This window comes from Strongylocentrotus purpuratus, unplaced genomic scaffold, assembly GCF_000002235.5.
Source record: "Strongylocentrotus purpuratus isolate Spur 01 unplaced genomic scaffold, Spur_5.0 spur5_scaffold_3, whole genome shotgun sequence".
NCBI classification, from domain to species: Eukaryota; Metazoa; Echinodermata; class Echinoidea; order Camarodonta; family Strongylocentrotidae; genus Strongylocentrotus; species Strongylocentrotus purpuratus.
Genome location: NW_022145609.1, coordinates 3,188,870 through 3,216,271, shown reverse-complemented (window position 1 = coordinate 3,216,271; position 27,402 = coordinate 3,188,870). Strand labels below are relative to the sequence as shown.

General features: G+C 37.9%; 1 protein-coding gene and 1 long non-coding RNA gene across 2 annotated transcripts; both read left to right on the top strand.

Annotated features, from left to right (window-relative positions):
* The first annotated feature begins 9,066 nt into the window (after positions 1-9,066).
* Positions 9,067-10,322, top strand: LOC115928607. The gene is made up of 3 exons (XR_004066106.1): positions 9,067-9,139; positions 9,471-9,721; positions 10,241-10,322. It is a non-coding gene; the product is annotated as an uncharacterized LOC115928607 (long non-coding RNA).
* Positions 10,323-11,260: 938 nt separating this feature from the next.
* LOC115928914 (receptor-type tyrosine-protein phosphatase alpha-like) lies at positions 11,261-25,491 on the top strand. The gene is made up of 14 exons (XM_030996992.1): positions 11,261-11,335; positions 16,810-16,846; positions 17,055-17,152; positions 18,083-18,208; positions 18,601-18,749; positions 19,139-19,274; positions 19,757-19,906; positions 20,700-20,799; positions 21,268-21,332; positions 22,022-22,150; positions 23,448-23,573; positions 23,905-24,056; positions 24,667-24,802; positions 25,204-25,491. Exons 3-14 carry the CDS (start codon positions 17,072-17,074, stop codon positions 25,480-25,482), a joined length of 1,629 nt encoding a protein of 542 aa, XP_030852852.1. The 5' UTR covers positions 11,261-11,335; positions 16,810-16,846; positions 17,055-17,071; the 3' UTR covers positions 25,483-25,491.
* The last annotated feature ends 1,911 nt before the right edge of the window (positions 25,492-27,402 follow it).

The window sequence follows — 27,402 nt, the reverse complement described above, 5'->3', positions numbered from 1 at the left end:
GTGAAGTGACAAGGTTGCAATCTTCCATTGCTGCAGACATGTATATTTGTATTTGATGTTTTGTATTTTTGCTTGGTTTTTGACAGGAATATTAAGATTATATTGGTCATTCTTTCTAATACAAAAGAATCCATTCTTTTAGTTTTGAATATCATGATTGGTCAATGTTCTATAAAATCCATGTAGGATTTGTGTTCTATTATGTATTGTAGGTGAAATACAGATTTTGTGTTCACAATTGTTCACAATTGTGTGTATTATGTAATGCTTTTCCTTTCTCTTTTCATGGTTCTTAACAGGAATATCCAGATTGGTTCCAGTGAGAGTGAACCCATACCAACCATCTAGCTTCACATGTTATGTTGAGGGTATCCCACTTCCATATGCATCTTCAGTTGATTTTTATCGACGTACTGGAGGCACCAATAACAGGACAGGAATCACCAGGAGATCAAACACTGTCTCAGGGTCAGAACGAGCTGTTGTTTTTGATGTTGATAGTGTGTATCCACAGGACGATGAGGGATACCAGTGTACTCTTATAGTTGAAACTACAGGTTACCCCAGTGCGCTTATTACCAACGCAACCTATGGTGAGCAAACTGCATGACTTCAGTTTACTCTAATGATCTGTGAGATACATGTACTTGTTTGATAGAAAGCTTGATATCACTTTCTTTAGATGCAGAATTATTCTCAGTCATGCTGTCTGCATCCAAGGTTACAGGGGATCGCATCTGATCAGTAATGTTGTTGGAGGCTATGGGTTTGTCAGGACTTCTATGTCTATTATTAAAGAAGCAGGCACATATGTCTTCCCTATGCATGTAATAACAATCACAACACCACCACCAACAGCACCAATGTTAAAACAACAACAACATCCACAACAGCTGTAAAAGTCACAACAAACCATATTGCAATATGTGAAGCCTTCAGTAATCCATACACATGGCTGAGTCGGGGGGGGGGGGGGTGGGGAGAGGAGGGGAAGTGTAGGGTATGCTGAATAAATATATTACTGAAAAGGGGACATGGAATGTCTGTTCTTATATTGATACAGTTGTTTCTACATGCAAGTCGCTTCATTGTACCTGTACATAGGCCCTACATGTGAATTAATTTAATGAACTTTATATTTTATTATGTGATATTGGTAATATTCTGGGTTTATGTAGCACTTGATACATCTACGATGTCTTTATTGCTTTACCATGCTTTACAGTATGTCATGTGTTAGCAGTTCTGTAAGATGTCAGTATAGAATTCATGTGTAATTTTACATACATATTGACTTGATGAAAGAACTTCATTGATTTTGACTGGTATTTCAATAAATTAAATTAAATGTTATTGTCTCTTTTTGTTTTTCTTCAGTTCTGCCAGTCATTAAGAAAGCACCAGTGATAGTGAGTACTACCTCAACTACAGTTGGTCTTCAATGGAACGCATGGTCTGCAGAGGATGACATAGGTGATCCTCCTCTGGTAGGATATGATGTGTTTGTCGAGAAGGATGGTGACTGGGTAACGGATCAGAGAGCAAACCAACTCACAATATCAGCCATCGTTAGTAACCTGACACCCGACACAGATTACAGGCTTCGTGTAGCAGCAGTGAGGGCAGGAGCAGGTGGAACAGGACCCGAGTCTCCTTGGAGCGAAACAATAACTCTCTGTAGAAGTAAGTATTATACTCGGGAGGAAAATACTTGGTGATGGAGTTATATATTATTTCAAACATTTGTTTACAGGTACATTGTTTTTTGCATTAGTAATTGATTTGTACATTTAGATGTACATTTTGGATATTTATGAACTTTTCATTGATTGAATGCACTTTCCATTGAAATCTTTAACTTATCTAGTTTTTTGAATAAAATCTGTACAAATAAATGTTGCTTTTTTTTAATTCCATACATTCCATTTTTTAATTGTTTTACCTTTCTAAATTTTGACACAGAAAATTTCCTCTACAAAATACGCATTTTCCAAAACAAAGTTTATAGTACCCTTTACTGTGTTTTGCCCAACACTAGTTTCATTTGTTAACTCATTGAAATTTGATTTAAAACCACATGAAGAGTGTTTGTTGAAGCAATCCATGATTTTACCTTGACCTGCATGTACATGTAATGAATTCATCTTCTATAGGACCAAGCCATTTAGTATCTTCTATATACTTTTAAACTTCAGAACCCAGTGCTTCTCCAGCTATACTTCAAGTTACAGCCATCAAACCTAAAGAGCTAGAGGTGACATGGGAGGTATGAACTGTTCTAAGAATAGCTGTTTGGTCACTTAGTGAAATGTAGATGGATGTAAGGGGTTGTCCAGAACACAAAATGCATAACTGTTAATAGTCACAATTTTATTACATAGAGGAAGAGCTGCACCCTTATGATATGGAGTTGGTAAATATCTCTGTTACCTTGATTACACCTGATTTTATCTAATATTTAATTACATTAATTATCAAACTCACTTCACTATTATGCCTTTGGTATTTTGGATGCTTTTTTTTTACTTACTTCTCACCATTTGACTAAACAAAATAATTTGGATTTAAAATCAGGTGTACACATTTCTCTGTTTGCAAGTTAAAAGTGTGTGATCAAATGGAGTTTGATTTTATTTCACAGAGCAAATAAAGAAATATCTTGTAGTCAAGAGATTCTTGTTCTGCAGAATGCTCCATCATATTGATTGCAGCATCCTTATTAATGTGAAAAATTGTAGACAAAATATGCTGACATCTTGTAGTTTTGTGTATTAGTGTGAAAGTATCTTCTTTTACGTGGTTGTGTTGTATGTAACATATATTTGTACCTTATGTTTCAGCACCTCCCCTCGGAATCAGCAGACTGCAGGAGTGGAGTGATTCATTATATGATATATTACACTCCGGCCTCTGGTTCAACTTCTTCAAACTCTATCTGGGTTTCTAATGACACAAGCTCTTACACGTTAGGAGGGTTGGATACCTATCTGGACTATACCATTCAAATAACTGCATCAAATAAAGACAATGCGAGTGACCGGAGCAGTGAGATTATCGGCAAAACACTCGAAGAAGGTAAGACTTCATCAGCTAGTTATCTTGGATTCTTCAAAGGAAATATATTGATATTCCGATAGATATAGTATTGAAAAGATGTGATGAATGAGTTTCTTGCTTCTTTGCTCTTATAATATTTTTAAATCTTAACCATTACCCCCTCCCCCCAAAAAGAAGAAGAAGAAGAAGAAGACGAAAGAACTTGCAATCCATGTACATTTACACCCTTTCATACAAAGTGTATACAAGTTTGTTTATGCAGAAATTCCTGCTTTCCCTTCACAGTTGCACCTAGTCCTACCGATTTGGCTATACCACGGAGTACTACAAGCTCCTTCACTGTTTCCTGGTCTATCCCTCTACCATCTAACATCAATGGTAACATCCAGAAGTATATCATCCGCTACCAGCAAACTGATCCCGTTGATGGTGACTATACGTCAGAGGAAGTATTGAATGGTGCGTTTGAACATACTGTGGTCGACCTGACAGCAAAAACTAACTACTCAGTCCAGGTAATACATCTATATGTATTGATATGAACGTATATATACCACATATATGAATATTCTAGGCTTGTGATTGGTCAAAACTGCAGGCATAAAGTTTGCTATGGACTGCTTGTTAGTATAGCAAAAGAATATGATTGGGGATACCTCTATATGAACTTTAGCATACAATGCAGGATGCAATACAAGCGTATGAACTTAACAAGGGATGCACGCAGAGGACATAAGTACTTTCGTCTGAGATTTGACGTCACCTGGCCTCGAAAAGGAAGACTGGAGATGAGCTTTTTAGAACTTACAATATAGGACCTTTGTTGATAGAACATTAAAGAGCATATTTTCCGTTTGGCAATACTCTGTTCATGAATTGTGTCCTTTTAAAAGGTTACGGTGTTTAGAAAAAGTACTTACAGTAATAAACTAAACATGAACAGAGCAAATTTCTTTTGGATAAGAAACCTGAGATTTGCGCTTACTGGGATAATGACATTTCAAGAAAAAGATCAAATGTATACAATTATTTTTGTTATGATATCAACATTTATTATATAGGTACAGACTGTTAATGGAGCTGGTTCTAGTAATTGGTCAGAACCTGTTAATGCTAAGACGATACAATCAGGTAAGAGCATTATAATATGCTGATCAATGTTGTTTTCATACATGTGTATGTAGCAGTGATATTAGGCTTGCTTCGAACATTAGAATGAACCCATTCCAGTATTTTGAACACCATTGCCGGTTCTAGGACACCTACCCCCTAGGCACCCAAACCCCGGATAATCATCCACAGTCGACTACCCCCTAGGTCAACTACCCTCTAGGGCAACCACCCTCTAGGGCAACCACCCTATAGGACGACTACCCCCTAGGACAACTACCCCCTGACAACTACCCCCAGTAAACACCACCTAGGACAACTACCCCCGGACAACTACCACCCGGACAACTACCCCCAGACAACTAAAACCTACGAAAACCATCCTCTTGGACAACTACCCCCGGACAACTATCCTAGGGGGTTGTTGTCCGGGGGTAGCTGTCGTAGGATACGACCATTGCAAAATTAACTCAGGGCAATTTTAATACCTGTTGGCACATCCCATAGAAAAGGTGATCGGATTATGAAATGCTTCATTGCAATGTTCAGACGTTTCAGGCCATCAGATTTGCTCGAGGATGAGTTTTCAAAATTATGTTCATAGTAGGTAATTAACAAGGTATCATAATACTCCAACAACTTTTCTACTGACAACTACCCTCGGCCATACCCTTACAGATGTGAAAATGCTCTCTATGAATAAATGGAACAAAATCAAAGGAACATGCACATATTTTGAAAATAGAATTTGTACTGTCCAGCTAATTGACACACCTCGGGGTCCTCTGGTAAGGTTTATTGGTTTTAATCTTTTCATACATTGTTGTTAAATCATGCCTATATTTCATATAAAAGGAATACATGTTTACATTCAATACCAGGTCCAAGTTCCCATTCCGAAACCATGGCAGGTCGCACTACATATACAACATATACAAACAATAATACATTACAGTTACAAATAAATATCAATCATGCATAATAACAATTATATATTAATCATGTATAAGTTACAATTATACATAAATCATTGATCCGTATACATTACATTCATAAATTATATAAATCATGTATAATAACAATCATTAATCGTGCCTGCATTAATCATGCATAGGTTGGCAACAAAAATTAATTAAAGAAAACAAATTAAGGGGATTATGATTTTCTGAACATGTGGGTAACTTAAGGCTCGGAGTAGGAAACGATGTAAGAAAATGGGAAAGAGATGAGAAAGTAGAGGGTACATTATAGGTTGGAGATAAAGTGTAAACGAGTGTAAATAAGTCATTCCACTTGGAATGGACGGAGTGGAAGAAAAGGAGAAAGTAGGGGGCCGAGGTAAAGAGAGAAGAGGGGAGAAGAGGACGAAGAAGAAGAAAAAGACGAAATAAGGCAATGGAGAAGAGGAAGAGGAAGAAGAGAGAGAAGAAGCGTTGAAGAGAATAGAGTGTTAATTAGAGGTCAAGGTATTCCACATCCTTCCACTGTGATTCTTTTCTTGCATTGAATATGACAAAGGATGACACAACTGCGTATCTACTTATGGTCTGAAAGAAACTATTCGGGCGAAGAGGGACTGAACATTTCCTGAGTACCCACTTTAGCCGATTTGTGTTGTCCCTATTTATTTGCCCCCTTGCTCCTATCTCAATAGCATGGTATGTCACACTGTAACCATTGTTTCTTACTTCGGCCACAAGTTCTTTGTACCGGTCTAGCTTTCTCGTGTGAGCAGCATTGGTGTTTGTCTCAAAGGGCACTGTTAGTTCGATCATTAGCATTTGTTTCATTGATTCCCAAATAATGACGAGATCTGGGCGTTGAGAAGTTACGTAAATATGGGATGGGATGGTTCCGCCCGCAACGGTGAAACCCTGCATATCGGCATAAACTTGTTCGTGAGGGAGGGACTCTTTCACAGTTCGATAAATATACCTAAGAATATTATTGTGCCTCCATTCGTATCTATCGAGAAATGTTGAACAGTTTGATAGAATGTGGTGAAGGGTGCCAGTGGTAAGTGGGCAGAAAGGACACTTGTTTGTCAGTCTTTTCCCCCACCTGTAAAGATTTGCGTATGATGGCAAAGAGTCAATACATGAGTTGGTTACAAAGCTTAATGCTCTCTTAGGTAGATTGTACATTATGGATTTCCATGTGAGGTTTTCGTCTTCCAGAGTCAGTAGTTTCACAAACTGGCCTTGGCAAAGCAATGGTTCAACGGACTTTTCCCAGTACGTTGATGCATCATCTCCTAACACATTTTTGACACTCTTCTTAACTACCTTCCATGAACTATTATTAACATCTACCGTATCCTCTACTCTATTAAGATTTAGTTGACATTGAACAATAGACGAGGTCTTCTGTGACCATCGTGATTCTCTTTCGAGAGTACAATCCAGTGCGTGGTTCACCAAGGAGTCCCCTTTGACTCTAGAACGTGTGAGTGCTAGAGTGTGGCTCTGCCAATATATATCAGACATCTGTGGTATATTCATTCCTTGGGTCATATGTACTAAGGCAACATTTGCCCCACGGGATGGGATTCCCAGCCACTTTTTGACGAACCGTCTAGATAGAAGTTCGAGTTCGTCTAAGTTGGTCTTGTGGAGGGAATGGACTGTTAGAAGAAAGCGAACAGAAGGTTGCATATATCTAGTGTATATAGCCACTTTAAATTCAGGTCTTACCAGTGATCGATCTATTCTTTCTAGCTTTGTTTTAATTTCACTGTAGACGTATTGGAAAACTTCAGAAGTTTTACCACTGAAGCAAATTTGGGCCCCGAGGAAACGATGAGGTTTTTCTCTGAGTGTTCTAATACTAGTTTCATTGCCAAGGTAAAATGGGACCTCGCTTGGTGAACCACTGCTGACTGACAGACTACAGCATTTAGAAGGTTTTAGTATAAGGCCCATGGATGAACTATATTGGTGCAGATTACTGATTATCTTCTGATGTTGTAACTTATTGCATGTAATGAGATTAAAATCATCAGCGTAAGGTGTCGTTATCACCTTAGTACCATTTAGATTGTAACCATACTTATCCTTTAGTTCGGCCAAATATTCAAGTAGGGGGTTGAAACATGCGAGGAAAATAACAGGCGAGAGGGGATCCCCCTGGAATACACCTCTCTTAAACGTGAAAGGGTTTGATGACCAATTACAACCGGCAATACTACCTTGTAGTTTGCTGTATAAATTCTCAATATACAATGAAACATTTTGCGGTACATCAAATCGTTTAAGCGAGTGTGAGATGATATCGTGGCTAACACTACCAAAGGCATCGGCTATATCAAAAAAGGTTATGTGGACGGTACGTTTTCTATACCGGCTAACGATCTGCAATAATCTCTTGAACTACTTGATTGTGTTCTATGCACCCATTTATACCGTAAATAAAAGCCTTCTGAACAGATTTATCAACAAACTTGTTCTCTACGAGGTATTCGACCAACCGGTTCGCCAAAATTTGGTGAAATACTTTGCTCACGCATGAAGTGAGTGAGATCATTTTGAAATTTTCGGGTAGGGAAGTATCTCCGTCTTTGTGTATAAGGGAAACACGAGGACAGACCAATTATCGGGTGGATCATTACTTTCAAATAGTATACGAGAATACAAAGTAGCTAGACAGTGGTGAACACAAGGTACATTACGTAACAACCCATACATTAAGCAATCTGGACCAGGGTCCGAAGATGCTTTTTTCATCTGAAGAACTGATTTAACTTGCTTTGGTGTAATTGGATTTAGATTGAATTCACTTTTAGTGGGTTCATTTACGGATACATAAGGAAACCAGTGTAACTGATTAAAGTCCAATGTAACTTTCTGAGAGTACTTGCCAGGATAATACAAGTCTGCCGTCTCTTTTGTGAAAGAAGGTTTCGTAGAGTCCTTGTCCAGACTTCCATTACATACCGCTTTCGAGAAGCTCCAGAAGTCTCTACGATACCGTTTTTCCTGGTATTGTGAATCCTTTTCTGCTTTTCTGCTATCATTTTTCTTTTTCAGAAAAGACACTGCCTTTACTGCGTCCCTGAAGTTCCTCCTATCTTCTTCATACATTCATTTAAAGCGTCAAAAACTGAAACACAACCGCGACCATTTTATGCGATTTCCTCTTACTAAAGCACGCGTGCTCTTGAAAACAATGCTATGCGTGTAATCAAACTGTCGAGAGGGAAGTACAGCCTGATATTAAGTTGGTTTTAATGGAAGCAGAAAATGAGAGGGACGGGTCAGTGAAACTTTGATCGAATTCCGATTAAAAATAGGAAAGTTATTAATTATTGAAGTTGCAATCAATCAATCCCTTCGCTATTGATGGCGAAATAAATTCTTTTCCAAACAGGGGTTGTATAGAAAAACATATTTGAATAATTGAATTTTCTTGGGAAAAAAAAAAGATTTCTGATTTCATTCTTCTCTTCCACTTGATCCCAAATGAAGGTCCTGTGCCACCAAGTTCTATAGCACCGGCAGCTGGGGGAGCCGTTGGCGCCATTTTGATCATTTTGATTATCATCATTGTAGTCATCATCGTGTTCAAACGACGAAGGTTTGTGAGCTATTTTCTATTTTTCAGTCATCATTATACATTTCCATCCACACTGTTATCACTTACTTCTACCGTAATTACTTACAGTAATCTACTGTAAGTACTACCATATTCTTGATGAAGTGGAAACATGCTGATGTACGGACTTAAAGAACAAGCAGAATAGGAACATTTGCAAATCTGATAATTTTCTATTCCTCTCTTCAAGGAATACTCTACCGATGAAGTTATCCTAAAAGTTTGATAGTTACCAGCTCTCGTAAATTTCTCTTCTGATCACGTATTGTTCGCCTTTCGTCATTTTGTTCTCTTTAAAGGAATAATAGTCATCCGTCTAAACAAAAAAACATCGAGGACCAATTTCAGGCAACAGTTGATTTCCAAGACACGCCATTAGAAGGTAGGCCTATTATTTGATTAGTGTTAATATGATCAGGTAGAAATACTATAATCCTCAAAATAGCATGGAACGACGATGTTAATGGCAACAAAGAGACTACATATTCTATTTTTCTAACCCCATAGAATTCTTACAATTCAATTTAATATGCCCTACACTGATTCATGATGTCACGAACAAGGCAAGTTTTTTTGGAGAAGTAAAAATGAATCAAGTGTAAGGACATAAGGATATATTTGGTTATTTGCTGTACATGGGCTGATTCTGCGTTGTACCAAAAAAAAAAAAGGGGTAAAATTGACTTTTTCTATTTCTGTATGTATCCTGTCAGAAAATAAGAGTGGGCACGCCTCCGTTTTGAACCCGGACCAAACACCTCCAAGGAGCACGAGACCTAAACCAGCTGTAGCCGTCAAGCCCTTTGTACAGGAAACTAAATCCTTAGACCTCGATTCAACTGATGGATCTCCTGACAGATCTAGCAACAAACCTCTTGGCACACGTCAACCATTACCCCTGGCTCAGTTTCCTACGTTCGTCAACAAGAACAGACACACCACGCTCTTCTCCGAGGAATTTCATGTAGGTTAAATGAAGATTATTTCTATCAACAAGAAATATGTCTTCTTTTTAAGCCTTTGCGTTTGAGAAATTCTTTTGGCACTCCAATGTGCCCTACTCGTAGACGACATTGTGTTGTTGAGAACACTGGGTTGCAATCTCTCTGCAGTGTGCTCGTTCAGCCGCTGATTCATGAACGTGGAGCCGTTCGAGACTCATTATCCTTAGATGATATTTCTAGGTTCATGGTATGACTAGTAACGAAACATAACAATTCATTTTAGAAATATATCGCCGAGGGCATTACAATATTTATTTTCACCTTCAGCCACTCCATATTAATTTTCTCTCTTCTTAAACGCGACTTTTCATTTCAGACTGCATCTAATCAAACTGATGTGATATCAGCCTCCTTTTGTTCTATAGTCTCGGATACTAGACTTCATCTTTGTTTTGTAGCGTGTTTTAAATTATATTATTATATGCGAAATTCGAAAAAATAAACAGAAACTGAAATTATATTTCCTTTCTCTCCTAAAGGACTTACCTGGCCCAAACATCTATCCTCAGACCGTAGCTCAAGAGGAGATCAACTTCAAGAAGAACAGATACAAAAATATTTTACCATGTGAGTTTACAAAATAACGGGTCCTTTATTATGTTGACTTGTTAGGGATAGCTATAAAAGTTTGCAACAATGAACCTCCAGTGTACCAATGTATGTTCTGCTGTATGCTTTCAGTTCATTTCATAATTCTTTATTGAGAATATGAGTTTTTAATAGAGTTTCTGTAAAGATATGTTGCAAGTTTAATCACACTCTCAATACAAACAAAGTAAAAGAGTTTTGTCAGTAGTCAAATCTCGGCATTTGAAACCTTAATAGTGTTTTTGGTTTTTAATGTTCATTTTAATTTGCTATAGACTGCTTAATGAGAAAAATAGCAAAGATGACTAAAGAACGAACTTTACCTTAAAGGTACTATGTCCCTTTTGCAGCCAACATCAAATTGTGTCGAAATTTGCGGGAATTATGAATATGTCATGTATGTCCTATCTGTGAAATTTAACCGTTAGCAGTGTCCTAGTATTCAAATTATGCAGGGAAACCCGTTTATTTTGTACACTTGCCTGTCAGACACTATTGAGTGACTTACTGAAATGTTTTTTCTTTAGCAATAGCATACATAAAATGAGCTGTAACAGGTACAGGAGCATTTGTCTACATCCATAAGTCACTACTTGAAATGGCCAAAGTTAAACTGATTGAATCTTTGTGCAGCACAAAACGTACGAACATTTGGTACAACGGTTTGAAAATCAGACTATTATTTAGGATATTGCCATCACTTATGTCGATTCGACAACTCCTGGTCGTTATTTTCCCAGACACAAACAAAAAACATTTTCAAACCAATCCTTTTTGAGGGAAGTTCTAAATAAGTATTGTCTTTCAAATGCCGTTAGAATTTAACCTTTTCATTTTTTGACCTGCAAATGGGACATGGTATTGGTTACTGGCTGACTTGATTTTGTTCATATCCTATCTTTCATCCAGATGATTCGGCGAGGGTGAAGTTAGAAGTCATCAACGATAATCCTCATTCCGACTACTTTAACGCTTCTTACATTCCCGTAAGTAAGGTGGCATGTATCAATTTATCTACACATTAATCAGGTGGGCTGTATCTAATACAGACCACCTTATATTTTTGTTAAAATCGCCTTTATTATTTATTTATCAGGTGGGCTGTATATCGTACAGACCACCTTATAATTTCGTTAGAATTGCCTTTATTTATTATTATTATTATTATTAAATATTTTTCTTATTTCTAACCACTTTTTTGTTGGCAAGATAACTTGAAAATGGCTCGATCAAATGCCTTGAAATTTGGCACACATATGTATAGGCATATGTACAAAACACAGACATTTTTTCAATCTTGACCTTGACTGATGACGTAATCTAGGCGCAATTTTGTAAAATTCTACGAAAATCAACTCATGATCATATCTTCATAACCAAAAGCTATTTCTCATTCATATTTATCATGATCAAGGTCAATATCCGTCCGGTCAATTTCAGGTCAAATAACGCGCGCGTGCGCGTACGTCCGCGCGTTGATGCGCGCGCAAAATTTTAAAATGCTCAAAATTGTCTCAAAATCATTTTGCATACGTTTTAGGCAATTCTAAGCATTTTATACAAAATCGCGCGCGCGAGCATGCGCGCGCGTTTTCGCGCGTAAAACTATTACACAACATAGAATTGCCATTTTTTTCTTTCATAATAATTCACATTTTTTAACAAACAAATTGATACCATGTTTGTCTCTTTATGACTATTAATAACGGAATGATCGACCGTTTAACATAAATTTCCGTGCGCGCGAGCTCTTGTAATACATAGCATATATGGGCAAAAACATGCCTATACAAAATCCATTGTAACTCTTTAGGATACATGGTGATCCAATTTTTGTTTCATATTTTAATAGAGTATGAATCGGAGATATGATTTCATGTCTCATTTGACCCTCAATTAACTCATGACATCATCATAATGGCCTCCAAACTCAAAATTTCAATTTGCATATTATGACGTCAGCATATTTAAGGAAAATTGATTGTTTTTCTGTAAATATTGATCGATTGTCTTCAAAAATTTGATATGTTTTAGCTGAGACAATTCTCTACAAATAAAATGGGCTCTAATTTTCATTTTGACAAAGGCATCAGGGCGTATTTTCGCGATTAAAAAAGGCATGTCAATTTTTCACATTTTGAGTGTATTTTCTGTGGGACATGAGTTTTTCTCAAAACTGGATTCTTTCGCGAGCAATATCTCTGTCGTTTAGCTTCGTTTACGCTGAACTTCGAGTATGTTGTAGCTGAGACAATAAGCTATCTCAAATGTACCCTTTATTTTGTCTCAAATTTTAGTTCGACCAGCCCACCTATACTTGTTCCAAATAAGTATTACAAATCTAGTTTATTTTTCTTATTTCCACCCACTTTTTTGTTAGCAAGATAACTTGACAATGGCTCAATCAAATAACTTGAAATTTGGCACACATATGTATAGGCATAGGAACAAAGCAAGGTAAGGTTTTTAACCTTGACCTTGACTGATGACGTCATCTAGGCGCCATTTTGTGACATTTTCTGAAAATAAACTCTTGATCATAACTTCATAACCAAAGGTTATTTTTCATTCATATTTATCATGATCAAGGTCAATATCAGTCCGGTCAATTTCAGTTAAAAAAACGCGCGCGTGCGCGTACGTCCGCGCGTCAGTGCGCGCGCAAAATTTTAAAATGCTCAAAATCGTCTCAAATTTATTTTGCATACGTTTCAAGTCATTTTAAGCATTTTATAAAAAATCGCGCACACGTGCATGCGCGCGCGTTTTCGCGCGTAACACCATTACAAAACATAGAATCGCCATTTTTTTTTCTTTCATGATATTTCTCATATTTTTTTGAGGAATTTGATACCATGTTTATCTCTTTATGACCATTAATAACAAGACTAGGAGGACCCGTGGAAAATCCACGGGATTCTAGGGGAGGGGGCCAAATTGATAGATAGATAGAGGCCTATGTGCTATCCAAAACAAAATTAGATTATCTTTATATAGAGAATTTTTATAATATATGCTGTTTGACCATGAATGGCGCATCGTAAAACAAACTATGTCAGATAGGATCTCGATAATTACGATTTATTTTCATTATTATTGTTGTGATTTCAATGTAGTTTCATGAAAAGACTACATATGCAGAGGCTTGGATTATGATTATGTTGGCATTGTTCACAAAATGTGTATAATTACTTTCAAAGTAAAGATTTTACGCGAAAAATCGGACGGATTGTGCACAAATTGACTCGACTGTGTGTGGGACTGTGAGCGTAGAATCCAGTGAAAGTTTTTTTTTTCTTTTCGGGGACTCGATCTATATCAAATTTTGGGGAAAATTTTTGGGGCTACTTTTTTATCTTTCGGGGGCTCATTTTTCTTGGGCTAATTTTTCATTAATTAATTTAAAGATGCAGTTTGTTTAGTTTAGTAGCGTAGTGTTACGTAAAAAAAAGGCGTACTTTCTGCGTCAAGTTTCTACGCCGAAAGTACGCGAATTTTATTAAACATATTAAATTGTTTGCGTCCATCTTGCGTACTTTTTGCGTCCCTCAGGGTATAGTAACGTAGGCCAGCGTACTCTCAGCTCAGCGTAGTTGGTACGCAACTCTACTATGGACCCCACGCCAATTAGTGATCGACCTGCCAGTGTCACAAATAAGGTATTAAAAATATGCTCATCTGACCGTAATTAAATGCCTAAAACCCCTGAGCTTTCGGAGGTTCAGCCCTTTGTACCCGTGGACACCACGCCTGCACTCAAATCGCTTTGAGTTACCTGACCCCCCCCCCCCATACTTTAAAAATTGATTTGATGCAAGAACTGTATCAAACTAAAAGTATTATCATGTTTTTAAACGACCATGACGACCGTCTGATTTTCTTGTGAAAACTTTACTTTGCTTGTGAAAACTTTACTTTGAAAAATGATTATCGAAATTCAGTATACAACTACACATGGCCAGAATAATCACAATCTAAGCCCAGGTTCCATACATCTATTCACGAAACTATATTGAAATCGGGGCAATAATAGCAATTTCAAAGTGTTGTTTAGACTCTCCTCACACCACGGACAGGCCTGGCTACTCCGGTCACCGCTACTCCATGCTCACACACTCAGCTCCGACAGCAGCGCTCAGCTGCGGTGGCAATACACTGTGGAAACTTTACTTTGAAAAATGATTATCGAAATTCAGCATACAACTATACATGGACAGAATAATCACAATCTAAGCTCAGGTTTCATACCTCTATAGTCACGAAACTATATTGAAATAGGGGCAATAAGAGCAATTTCAAAATGTTGTCGAGTCTACTCTATAGCTCAGCTCAGCTCAGCTCACCTCACACACAGTCACAGTTCCGACAGTGCTCGGCAGCAGTGGCGCACTGCACTGCCCGTGCCTCACGGCAGCTAGCTTGCAACTGAACTGTCAGTTACGATACGATGAATTTCTTGTGAAAACTTTACTTTGAAGAATGATTTTCAAAATTCAGTAAACATGGACAGATTAATACCAAAGTAACCCTGCTTGCATACCTCTATTCACGTAAACTCTATACAAATCACGGCAATCATCATAGAATCAGAGTCGAACCGACTGAGCTGTGCGTGTGACGGTGAGCGTAGAATCATCGCAAACATTATACACGTACGTTCGTACACACAGCAGGTCCGCCTAGCCTACAAAGCATATCCTATAGAAAGACGCATAGCACGGGTAAGCTCAACCCGTTGAGGATACATATTGGCTACATCCCCTCACCCGGGTGAGTCGTCTGTTGATGTGTATTTCTCTTACATGCTACAAAGCGAACCCTATGGTAAGAGGTCTTACTCGGGATACGCCGCAGCTTTTTCAATGAGACTTGCTACACCCGTTGACGCGAGTGGATTCTCGTCCATCGTGTGTCTCTTCGTCTCTCTTTGATAATTAGACAGAGGGCGGGTGCACGCCTCGCCGACTCGCTCTCGCGGGTTCGTCGCCTCCTCGCAATCCACGACGCCCGCCGTGCTCTCGTCCGCCCGTCCTCCCCGGCACCCCGAAATCGCGTTTAACGGCATGGACGTCGATCGCGGGGTCGACGTGGCACGCGGGTTACGGGAGACAGGCCTCGTGGAATTGTGCCGCCCTCCCCGCGCCACGGCGGAGGCGGGTGGGGTCGGGGAAAGACGTTTTTGAGGAACCGTTTTGTACCCGTTTGGACCCCCCGCGGCGATTAGTGGTATTAGTAATATAGATGAGCGTTAATTCTAGATAAATGTCTGTGCGCGCGAGCTCTTTTAATACATAGCGTATATGGGCAAAAACATGCCTATACAAAATCCATTATAGCTCTTCGGAATGCACCGGGACCCTCAATTTTGTTTCATATTTAAATAAGAGTATGGGTCGGCGATATGATTTCATGTCTCATTTGGCCATTAAGTGTATCGTGACATCATCATAATGGCCTTCGAACTAAAAATACGAATTTGCATATTATGACGTCAGCATATTTATAGAAAATTGATTGTATCTCTGTAAATATTGATCGATTTTATTCCAAATTTCGATATGTTGTAGCAAAGACAATTCTCTACAAGCTCAGTCATCATCATTTTTCATTTTGATCACGTCATCATAGTGAAATTTACGATTAAAGGCACATATCAGAAATTTCTTAAGTTGCGTGTTATGCCTATGGAAGGTGAATTTCGTTCACATCATTAATCTACATGACATTGTTTTTTAGCAGTATTTCGCTTATTTTTGCTCTATTTTGTGTCAAATTTTAGTTGACCAGCCCACCTATACTTGTTCCAAACAAGTATTATATGTCTAGTTTATAAATATATTTTCATTACCATTTATTTTCATTTTAATGTTATAAAGTGGGTTGTCGTTGAATGAAGCGTCCAATTTTAATGATATGAATCAAATCACGTGATAAAGTAAAAACCCGGTACAACATTGTTATATTAACAGGATGTAGCATGAGTTGACGGACTACATGAAGTAGAATACACGTTTTCTGCGCTGGATCTTTACACAATCCAAACACGCACACACACACACACACACACAACGCCGCACACACACATACACGCACTCACGCACACCGCCGCATCCACACACACTTACACACACGACCACCACACACACCCATACACACGCACACACGCACACACGCACGCATACACGCACACACGCACACCGCCGCACCCACACACACATACTCACGTACAGCACACATGTAATGGGAATCCCAACATCGGTTGAAGCTGCAATATAATTCCTCATATGACTTGAATTTTCTTGATCTTCTTTTATGTTCGATTAAAGAACTACAAAATTGCTTACGGGAAAGCAATGCTGTATTAAAATAGAGACTGTCATTTTCCTCAAGCCTTGACATATGTATAGTTTCATTTTGATCTACTTTTCATTATGTAATTTTTTTTTTTTTTCACATACAGAGTTTTGACAATGACAAGGCTTACATTGCATCACAAGGTATGTCCATGCTAATTTTCCGTTACGTTTAAATAGTAGTAAGTTATAAATACAATTTGTAATACGTATGGATTTCGGTTACTATATTTCAAGTAAATATTTTATTCTTGTATGAAAACACAAAAACAGACAAGTCGTCAGTCGTCATTCCCATAAAGCAATTGAAACATTAATTTACCGATGAGCCATAATTCATTATATTTTCAAGGACCCAACAAGGCCTCTATGGATGATTTCTGGAGGATGGTTTGGCAGGAGAATGTGACGACTATTGCCATGGTAACGAAGCTCAAGGAAGGAGATAAGGTCAGTCAATAGTATTTTCACTTAAGTCAGTTTGATTACTATTTCAGCTTTAATATTTGTCTTAATGTGAATCCTCAACACTTGGATTGCTAGCATTAATTTTCATGAGAGTTGCCAATGCTTTTATCTAATATCGTTTCAAAATCTGTTTTATTTTAGTATGAGGGTCACCACTGGACATTCCTGACCACAATCGCCATAAAAACAACGTGAATCTCAAATTATCCTGATACTCCAATTCATTAATGACTGAATTTGTATCTTAACGTTTACACAGATTTATTGATCGTGACCCCGGATAAACACCAACAGCTTTCGGGAGACCCTTATTCTGTGCTCTATGCTATAAAATTGAACATGAACTTAATATAACCCATGTAGTTAAACGCCGATATTTACAGAGTGGCGGTTTCAATGTTTAAAAAGGTGTTGCTCAATGCAGATAGTACAAGTAGTTTTCTAGGAAAGACGGATAATTAAATAATTATACTATGTCTTAGTCGTAGTGGAGTAGTTTAAGCACTTGACATGAAATACAAAGGTCGTTGGTTCGATCCCCGACACCGGTACTGATGTAGTTGGCAACTCGTTATTCTACATTTGCAATGCATATCCAGGAGAGAAATGGGGACCTGGTGAGATGATGAACGCCTTTTTTGTGAGTAATTGCCAGATGCCCTCACGATGACCATAATTATGGTAGAAATAGTCGCCAAAAAGTGGAGATGGTGCCCATTGTGCTTGAATGAATCTGATAAACAGGGTATTGATATTTGAGAAGCGCTCAGAGACGGTATTTATATCAAGCGCTAAATAAATCCAGGTTATCAAAATTATTAATATTACACAACAATCATATAATATTTCTGCTCCAGATTAAAGCGTACGGTTCTTTAATCTGATTATTTTCTGTTTGGTTGCTTGAAATAGATCAAATGCGGTAAGTACTGGCCTAATAAACCAGGCGATTCGGTGAAGTTTGGATATATCAGAGTGGAACTGGTGTCACTGGAAGCATGCACAGGTGGAATCAAAAGGACAATGACGATGCTAAAGGTAGGTAAATAAGTCATCTGCATATGCATTGCTACGTCACATTTCAAGAATTAATTCCTGATGTCTTCCATTACCATGAACCAGTCGAATTATTATAATCAATATGAGTGAACCATGCGTCCCCTTGGGCAATATCTATTAAAACGGTACTTTAAGTTTAATCAATCATAGAAGTTTTTAAAAGTTACATTATAAATTATGATTTCATGAAGTTATTTTAATTTGATTCATGCTTTTTTCTGAGCTAAGTTCTGTGCATGGAAACACTAACAAAAATTGACACCATTGACAATAAAACGGATTAATATTTTGATAATCTGTACATTAAGCTGACGTATCATTTAAATTAATTCATTTTCACTGTGCATGACATGTGTTGTTCTCCTAATTAGGGGGACGACTGCAGGACCGTTACTCAGTTCCACTTCACAGAGTGGCCTGACAAGGGTGTTCCTAAACACACCTCAGCACTGCTCAAGTTCATCAAGGAAGTCAAAGCTGATCATGGACAGTACACTCATCCTCTGATCATTCATTGCAGGTAGGCTTATTGGTCAATTTCCCCTAGAAAAAAACACACCATTGTAAAGACCTTCAAGAAATCAACTCTATTTGTGATACTTTATTGCATTGATTTAAGAAATCACGTTCAGATTACGCAACGTGTTATGGATACGCTCGATATAAGAAATACTAAAATAATCAGAATATAAGAGATTGCAACAGTATATCTTAGCCGAAAAAGAGCTTCCTAAAATAAGTTCGTATAATAATCGGGCTTAACTACAGCAAAACCTTGGTTCCCACACTCATGAATTTCAATTGAACTTGCGTGAATATTTTGCTGACTTTTATTTTATCGTTCAATAGCTAGTGTGCATGCAAATCAACAACATGACTGATAAGCCGATCATTATATTTTCTATCCAGTGCTGGTGTTGGACGAACAGGCGTGGTGATCAGTATCGATAGCGTCGTAGCTCATGCCAAGACAACTAGAATGGTAGATGTCTTCAACTTCGTGACGAACATCAGACAGAAACGACCATACATGGTCCAAACACAGGTCGGTTACCTCTCAAAACATACTCCAACTACTCCAAACTGTTCAGTTTAGACACTGATAGGACCGACGGATTTCAACGTAATTCGTTTTTGCAGAGATTGGCATATGATTATTCTACGCGACATAATGGCAAATACATGTTATCAACATTTTCTTTGGTCATGCCTGCTTTCTTGATTTATAAAACATATTTTGTATGTACAATTTGAATTTTGAATGATTAAAAAGCCCTCTATCAAAATGAACGCGTTGAACATATTTGATTGTTTCTTCGTTTTGTCGTTGATGTAAAACAAGATATTCTCAAAGGGAATGTGTTCAATATCAAGAACCTTATAAAACTGACATAGGGAACCGCTTGTTCTAATCTTTAATTATGATGTACATGTTCCGTCGTATTTCGTAAAAATATGAGGTATCTTAGTGGATGAGATGGAATTGATAAATGAGATTTAAAGCTTTCGTTCATTAAATGCATACAGGAGCAGTATGCCTTCATCTACGGGGCTGTTCTTGAGGATCTTCTCTGGAGGAATACCCTGATCCCTGTCATTCATTTCACTGATCATCTTCAAGATTTACAGACTTCGGGTGACGGACATAGACGGTCCAAGATGACCAAGGAGTTCCAGGTAACACATCCCAATCATTACCAAATGTTCGATCAATAATGAATGTCTACTGAAAGTAACGCCTTTAGTTCTCTCTCAGGTGTTCTGCAAGGGCAAGTCCACACACCAAAACCCTCTTTAGTTTTGTCGCCATCTCTCTCTCTCTCTCTCTATATGGCCTTCTTCTTCCTTTAGCTGTAAAAATGAACAACTTCTGACCTTGATCATAAGCCATGTAATGGTTCCAAGTAAGTTCATTGTTCACTTTCTTCTAGACGGAGGGTTCAGAAAACCTGAAAGAGAGAAAGAGAAAGAGGGGTGGGGAGGGGGCATTATATCTTAGTTTCAACGAAACTATTTTTCACGAAAGGCCTGTCCCAGTGGAAACAACTTTTGGAAAAAGAGAACATTTTCCTATTTACAAACCAGCTCTTGGGCTCTTAAATGGAAATGTTAGGGATATCGTGTTCCGTTAATCACTGAACTGTAAATCAAATGAATGGTGTTATTTCGAATCCCACTAGCAGCACTATCTGAACTTAGGTTGAGTTAATGAGTACCTACTAAGAAGTAACTGTAATTCCTTGAATGCTTTCAGAACCTTGAGGCAGCTAGGCTAAAGCCAAAATAGTAATACGATGTCGTAATACCTTGAAAATCCCTTTGGGTGGATAAAATGCGCAGAATGAACGTAGCTAAATATTAAAGTTGAATCTATATTTCTGCATGCACGAAAAATATACCAGAACTAAAGCTGATGATGATTAAAGTAATTCGTGACGTAATTAAACATCATTTTCTCTGATTAAATCAGACTTTGAAGAGCCTTTGTCCAGATCCTCCGGCTTCTCAAACAAGATCAGGACGCACTCGAGATAATCACCCCAAGAATAGATACGGAAACAACCTACCATGTAAGTAATGTTAGGATACCAACAAATACACACACACACACACCATTTAAACCCCATCATTTTCGTCAGTGGACATAATATGTAAATCGTAGATTCTTGCCAAGTGAGAAGTAGAACTCCGTGGTGAAATGTATGACGTTGTCGTGAGCAAATGAAATAACACCATACGGGGATACTCAAAGCTTTGAATACGTTAAACGTTAAATTCAATTCGAAGGTGGAGAGGTGATATCACATAAGATTTTCTCTTCAGGCAGGGATGAAGAGGGTGAGGAGGAGGGGGGGGGGGGCAGGTGATCCCACCTCTACTTTGATCCATCCCTATGCATGTCATGTATAAAGAGACTCAAAGAGCAAAAATTGAATACATACATAACTAAAATCCAATATCGCTATCAAACAATATTACAGACTTACTCGTATAGCGTAACGCTGTTTGATTTTGTTGTTGCTTCCATACCTTTCTAGTGCAGAGGAATCGTGTGATACTAGACTCCCCAGATCATGATTACATCAATGCTAGCAACATGAAGGTGAGATGTTCTTTCTTAGTCGATTGATTCAATTTACACCTGTAATTTAGTGTCAGAAAAAAATGAAGGATTATATGACATTATAACCGTTTACATCTTCATTTGACTCGCGTTTAATATAAGAAACTGTAGACGCCTTGGGCGTAGGCAACTACCATAGATACATAATGTGCTAATATCAGTATTATTGATATTATTAATAACTAGCACAAAAAAAGTATTTATTTGTGTTTCCCATCGTATTTCTGGGACTTCGTCTAATAGTAATACGAAAGGGGAACTTTTGAATGCACGGTTAGATTGATGGGTGTTAAAATATCATCTCTATTTTCCAGTTTTTTATATGCAATAATAGTGACACTCATTGTCATTGAATTGTGGATCAATATACCCCTTACATGTACATATACTGTCGCCATTATAATGTATAATGTACTATAGAAGAAATTTTTGTAGAATAATTATTATATCTATTTAAACTATGTTGGAATAAAAACTTGATTGATAGTCATATAGGGGATGTAGGGTGGGGCTGCAGTGCAGTATGTGAGCCCCTCTCCGCCTAGGGTGCCTGTGCTTCGAAGATACTGACACTGACAGCTCTTACAGCATTTCATGACAATGGAAGTAGGTAACGAGGGTCTCATGTTGTTATCGGACATTGTAATTATTCTTCCTTCATCTTTCAGGGAGTCCACTGTACATTCATGACAACCCAGATGCCGCTGCCAACCACTGTGTCTGATTTCTGGTCTATGGTCCTCAACAATAAACCATCCACTATCGTCATGCTTAACGACAAGAGCCAAAACGACAAGGTAGTAGTGCGAGCATATGTCAATTTTAAAATAAATTGTTTTAGTTTAAGTTTGGGAGATTTAAAGACCTTGCTATTTTGTATTGCTTCTTTTGTTTTTTGATACGAAATAATCCATATACTTAACATGATAAATGTTGAATTCCTATCGGCGGCGCAGAAGGGAGGGGGTACCGGTCCTTTGTTTGAACAACCCAATTTGAGCTCCTCCCTGGATTAATAGTGTTAGTAGTAGTAGTAGTAGTAGTAGTAGTAGTAGTAGAAGAAGTAGTAGTGGTGGTACAATACAGGAACCAAGTTGCCAAGAATGTGCACAGAGCACGTTGTGAGTACATCAACAACATTATCGAGCAATCCTTAAGGACAATCCGTAGTCTTGCTGGTCTTAAATCAAGACATGTCGATCGGAAAACATTGGTATTCCTACTTTGCGTACTCCATCTAAGCTATGCGCCTCAGCATTAGACAAGGCAGAGACACTGAACGACTACTTCCAGTCCGTCTTTACTCCTCACCAGCTCCACTCTCTTGTACAGAAAGGATATTCTCCTTTTCCAACTACTGGTCACCTGCACGTTCACAGGACCGGTGTCGAGAAACGCCTCCAGCAACTGGACCCTTCAAAGGCCAGCGGACCTGATGAACTTCCACCCAAGCTCCTAAAGCTGGTAGCTCGCGAGATTGCTTCTCCACTGTCCTTCCTGTTTCAACAAAGCTACAACAGTGGCATCGTTCCCGCCCAATTGAAGCAAGAACTAGTTACCCGTATACACAAGTCGGGAAAAAAGTGTGGCCCCTCCAACTACAGACCAATCTAACTCACCTGCGTCTGCTGCAAAGTCATGGAACACATCATCCTGAGCCATGTGTCGAAGCATGTTGCAGTAAATAATATCCTAACCGATGCAAAGCATTGCTTCCGATGGGGTTTGTCAACAACCACTCAATCGACAACAGCCGTCCACGACTGGTCCTCCATCCTTCAGCAGCGCAACCAAGCTGATATAATCTTCTTGGAGTTCAAGGAGGCATGCGATCGAGTACCACACCTTCTCCTGTCGACCAAGCTTCAGTACTACAGAATAAGTGGTCACAAAAAAAAAGGCTCATTTACAAACTAACATGGCTAAAGTGACTAGTAATCGCAATTCAAGAAACCTGTGGCATTATTTAAAAAAACTGTAAGAACGAGAGATATAAATGTTATAGGTCAGGAAAGGAGCGAACAGAAAAGGAAGGACTAACATGTATGTATGTGTATGAACATTTAACGATAGCCTTGCCTCTCCTCATTATAGAGCTGTGCACAGTACTGGCCTGATGCTAACTCGGTTCAGTTTGGATCCTATTCAGTTTCAACCTTATCAACGTCATCTGATGGGGACATGACCATTCGGCAACTGCAAGTTACCAGAAACTCCAAAGTATGTTTTATTTCATATATTTCCTTTACGACACAGTGATTGTTGAAGAAGAGACTGTGAATTTAGATGTGATGCCCTCATTTGAAATGATTGTTTTTACGGATCAAGAAATCTAATATTTTTAGCGAACCGCATTATGAATTTCAACCAGAACAGTTTTTCCAACCGGGCGAACTGCGACTTAATGAATATCTAGCTTTTGTCAAATATTATGGCAGTTGAAAAGCAATAATTTTTGGTAGAACGCAAAGATAAGATGCAAAACTGTGACCGATTCAAATATGCCTTATACATCCATTTCCACGGATCGTTTTGTTTCGTTTTCTTTTAGACGAGTCACACCGTCACTCAGTACCAGTTCCATGGATGGCCTAAACATGGATCAGATCAACAATTAGGGGCTAGGTCGTTGCTCAAGCTCATCCGTGCTGTCAAAAGTTCCACTAACAAAATGAATGAATTCTCCATTCTTGTCCATTGTTTGTAAGTCTAGTATCTTTTCAATGCTTACTTATCCTAAACAATCGCAATTGGTGCAAAGTCCACTGAAGCAGGATCGGTCCATAAATACAACAGCAAAAATTAGCTGTATTTTTTGGAAACCAAGGAAATGATTTAAACATCTTTGAACTCATATAAACTGCTAAAGGTAAAGAACAGTATTGGAAACGCCCCAATTTCAAAAAATAAAATGGAAGCTCTTATTACCACTCATGTGAAAGAATATGTTTTGAATAATACATGATGATACAAAGATTTCCGGGAAACATTTGGTAAATTAGTTTATCTAAAAACGCACGTGTCGCGCAGGGCTTGCTAGCAGCAGTTAATGTATGCAAAGTGGATTCCATCTTTAGAGATACTATTATATAAATCAGGTTTATTAAATAGTAAGTAACCAGGGGTTCTAAAAAAAAACATGCAGAAATTGAAATGCTTTAAAATCAAGGGATATCCAGTTGCGAGAAATGTATTACTATAAACGAAATTTATTTGATTCAAGTCTTAATAATAATTTCGCCCAATATTCTAATGCTTATTGTACCTTGATTATTGTACTTTTAACATATTTACATTTTGTTTAACATTAAAGGAGTGGTGCTGGGCGAACAGGTGTGTTTTGCACTGCTATGGAGTGCATCGCTCAGATAGCTGAGGGAGATTCCGTCGATATTTTCCAGACAGTCAAGATACTGCGAGCTGACAGGATGCAGTTCGTCCAAACTGAGGTATGCAAAATTATTTGTAATTTTATCACACAGGTCAAATTACTCCCTGTATAATAAATAAGAAACATGAACTATGATGAAATATCATCTGTAATTACAACATTTAAATAGTATTTCCTTGTTGTACTATGGTATGCAGTGGTAGAAGTTAAATCAAAATAGATATTTGAAATACTTTGATCGGAGTCAAATCTATGACTGTTTTTTCTTCTATTTTACATGTGAGGAATAAAGCCTTTAAAGAACGTATTTTAGTTCGAAAATACATTCGTGTATTTTCCTCATTTTACAGTATCATCTTTATTCTATTTTTTTAATCGTAATCTTCATTTCTCCATCCCTTTTTGCCAACGAATATCAAGTAGTTAACAAATAGAACCTCCCCATACAATTTTATGTAGGAGGAATATGCTTTCGTCTACGATGTCATCCGTGAATACCTGCACACTGAAAACTATGAGCAGCTTCCGTACCCGATAGAGGACCACACGTATGGCAATGTAGAGATCGACTATACACATGACCCGGAAGAGAACCCATATGAGGTCACTGATCCGCAGGAAGCAGGCGCCACCGCACTCGTGTATGGCAATGTAGAGACTGAGAGGAGCCAGGATAGACCGAAGTCAGAGCCTCAACAACCGTACTCTGTATACGAGAACGTTACATTTGATTCTTAAATTCATATAGTTTTTTTGTTGTTTGAATGGTGGTCTTGAAATCTATGGATGAAACTGTATTTGTAGATATTTTTGGTTGTGAAGTATTTTTGTTTTAACCTTAGAAAATAAAGTGGAACTACGGAAAATTTATTGTGGAGGTGTCGTGGTATAGGTGGTTCATTCACTTGATTATCAATCCAAGGGTTTAGGGTTCGAATCTCAGGCCGGCACTAACATCATATGGCAAGCCATTAATACACATCTGTACAGGTGCATTGTTTTTGGTTATCGAGTGAATGTTCTTTAAGCTTATGAAGTACATAGTTATGATGTATTAAAATGTCTTAAATGTAATACAAAGTTTTGGCATGGGGTCATGAATTTGGTTCAAATGAACATATTGGGAGCATATGCGATCTTCAATAATTCAGTGATCGTTGTCGCCGTTGAAATCGAGTCTAAAGTTATAAAATTGTAAATAATACACTCTTTATGATGTATAGCTCCCTCTCAAGGTCAAGATATTAATTTAGTTATAAAACAATGTTTCTTGAATAAAATCGACTCATTAGCTATTCCCGTTTTGAAATTATATATCACAACTACATATTCTGAGATTTTCACGGTCGCAGCTACTATTGTATGGCCGTAGGCGCTATTTGAAATTCATCAAAATTTACCTGGAGTACCGGCAAATTTGTATATTCAATTTTTCTCGAAAGCAGAAGTGTTTTAGGGGCTAAATTTCTAGCGCTTATAATACATCCACAGGGGCATCCAAATATATCAAAATTGTAAGGAATCACTATCCACCAAATTTTCAAAATTTCCCAAAACTTTGTATTACCTTCAAAGAAGATATTCATTGATTTAAAAACTAACTTTATTTTCATTATTGCAAAGTTAAAACTTTGATTCGACAAGGTTATCAAAATTCAATTCTTGGAAACATTCGAAGTAATTATTATTATAAATTACAAAGCGCTTAAATACAGCCCGGCATAGCACCTGAAGAGCTCTCCGAACGCTGCTGAGATGTGTGAGATCACAGGATGGACATGAATTGCGCAAGTAGATGATGTCCCATGACATCTCACACATTTTCAGTGCCTGTTTGTTCATCTTCTCTTGATTTCTTTCTCTTACTTCACTACCGTCAGGCTAAATGTATAACTCATTGCCTCACTCTAAACCCCGCACATGGTTTTATTTTGATGACAAATGCAGCGATACAAAAATAAAGGAATCTGTCGCTTGTAAGTTGTAAACAAAATAAGACGCCATTGTATATTCAGCTGCAAACACCGCGTTATGTTCGTCGTTTTAAGAGGGAACAAATGCCGCCCTTAATATCATTTCGGGGGGTATTTGAAAGTCTGGATTCTTTGATTGTTAATTAACCCCCACCCTATGTATTTACAAACAAAAGAGTTTAATTATCAGAATTGGTTCCCTTTTGAATGGTTTGAAATGTCATCACATTTATATACACTAAACAATAATAGCTTTGCAATTATGTTCATTCTTTATGGGATGTCGTCTGCTTGGGCAGTATTGGTCCATTATGTGACGTCATTAAAACATTGTTATTTTTCGGGCGAATCTCTCGTATATCCCAGATGCTATGGAAGTGGTTGTATTTGTATTTTTTAAAATAAATCACCCGATATGTAGTTTACCTTAGACTTGTACGATGACCATCTTTTAGCTTACCAGTTTCTAGTGATACATTATTTGACATATTTGTGATTTTCTTTGAATTTCCAATTTAAGGTCTGTTATTTACGTCTGGAGTATGAACCCTTTTGGTTGATAAAATGATTGCTGTTAACCTATTAACCATTGGTGAATAGCGAGTTGTATCAAATATTTTGTAACCAAAAACTGTCAAATGTCAAATGATCTAACCTTGGATCATTGTTTCGTCGCTGTTTATCA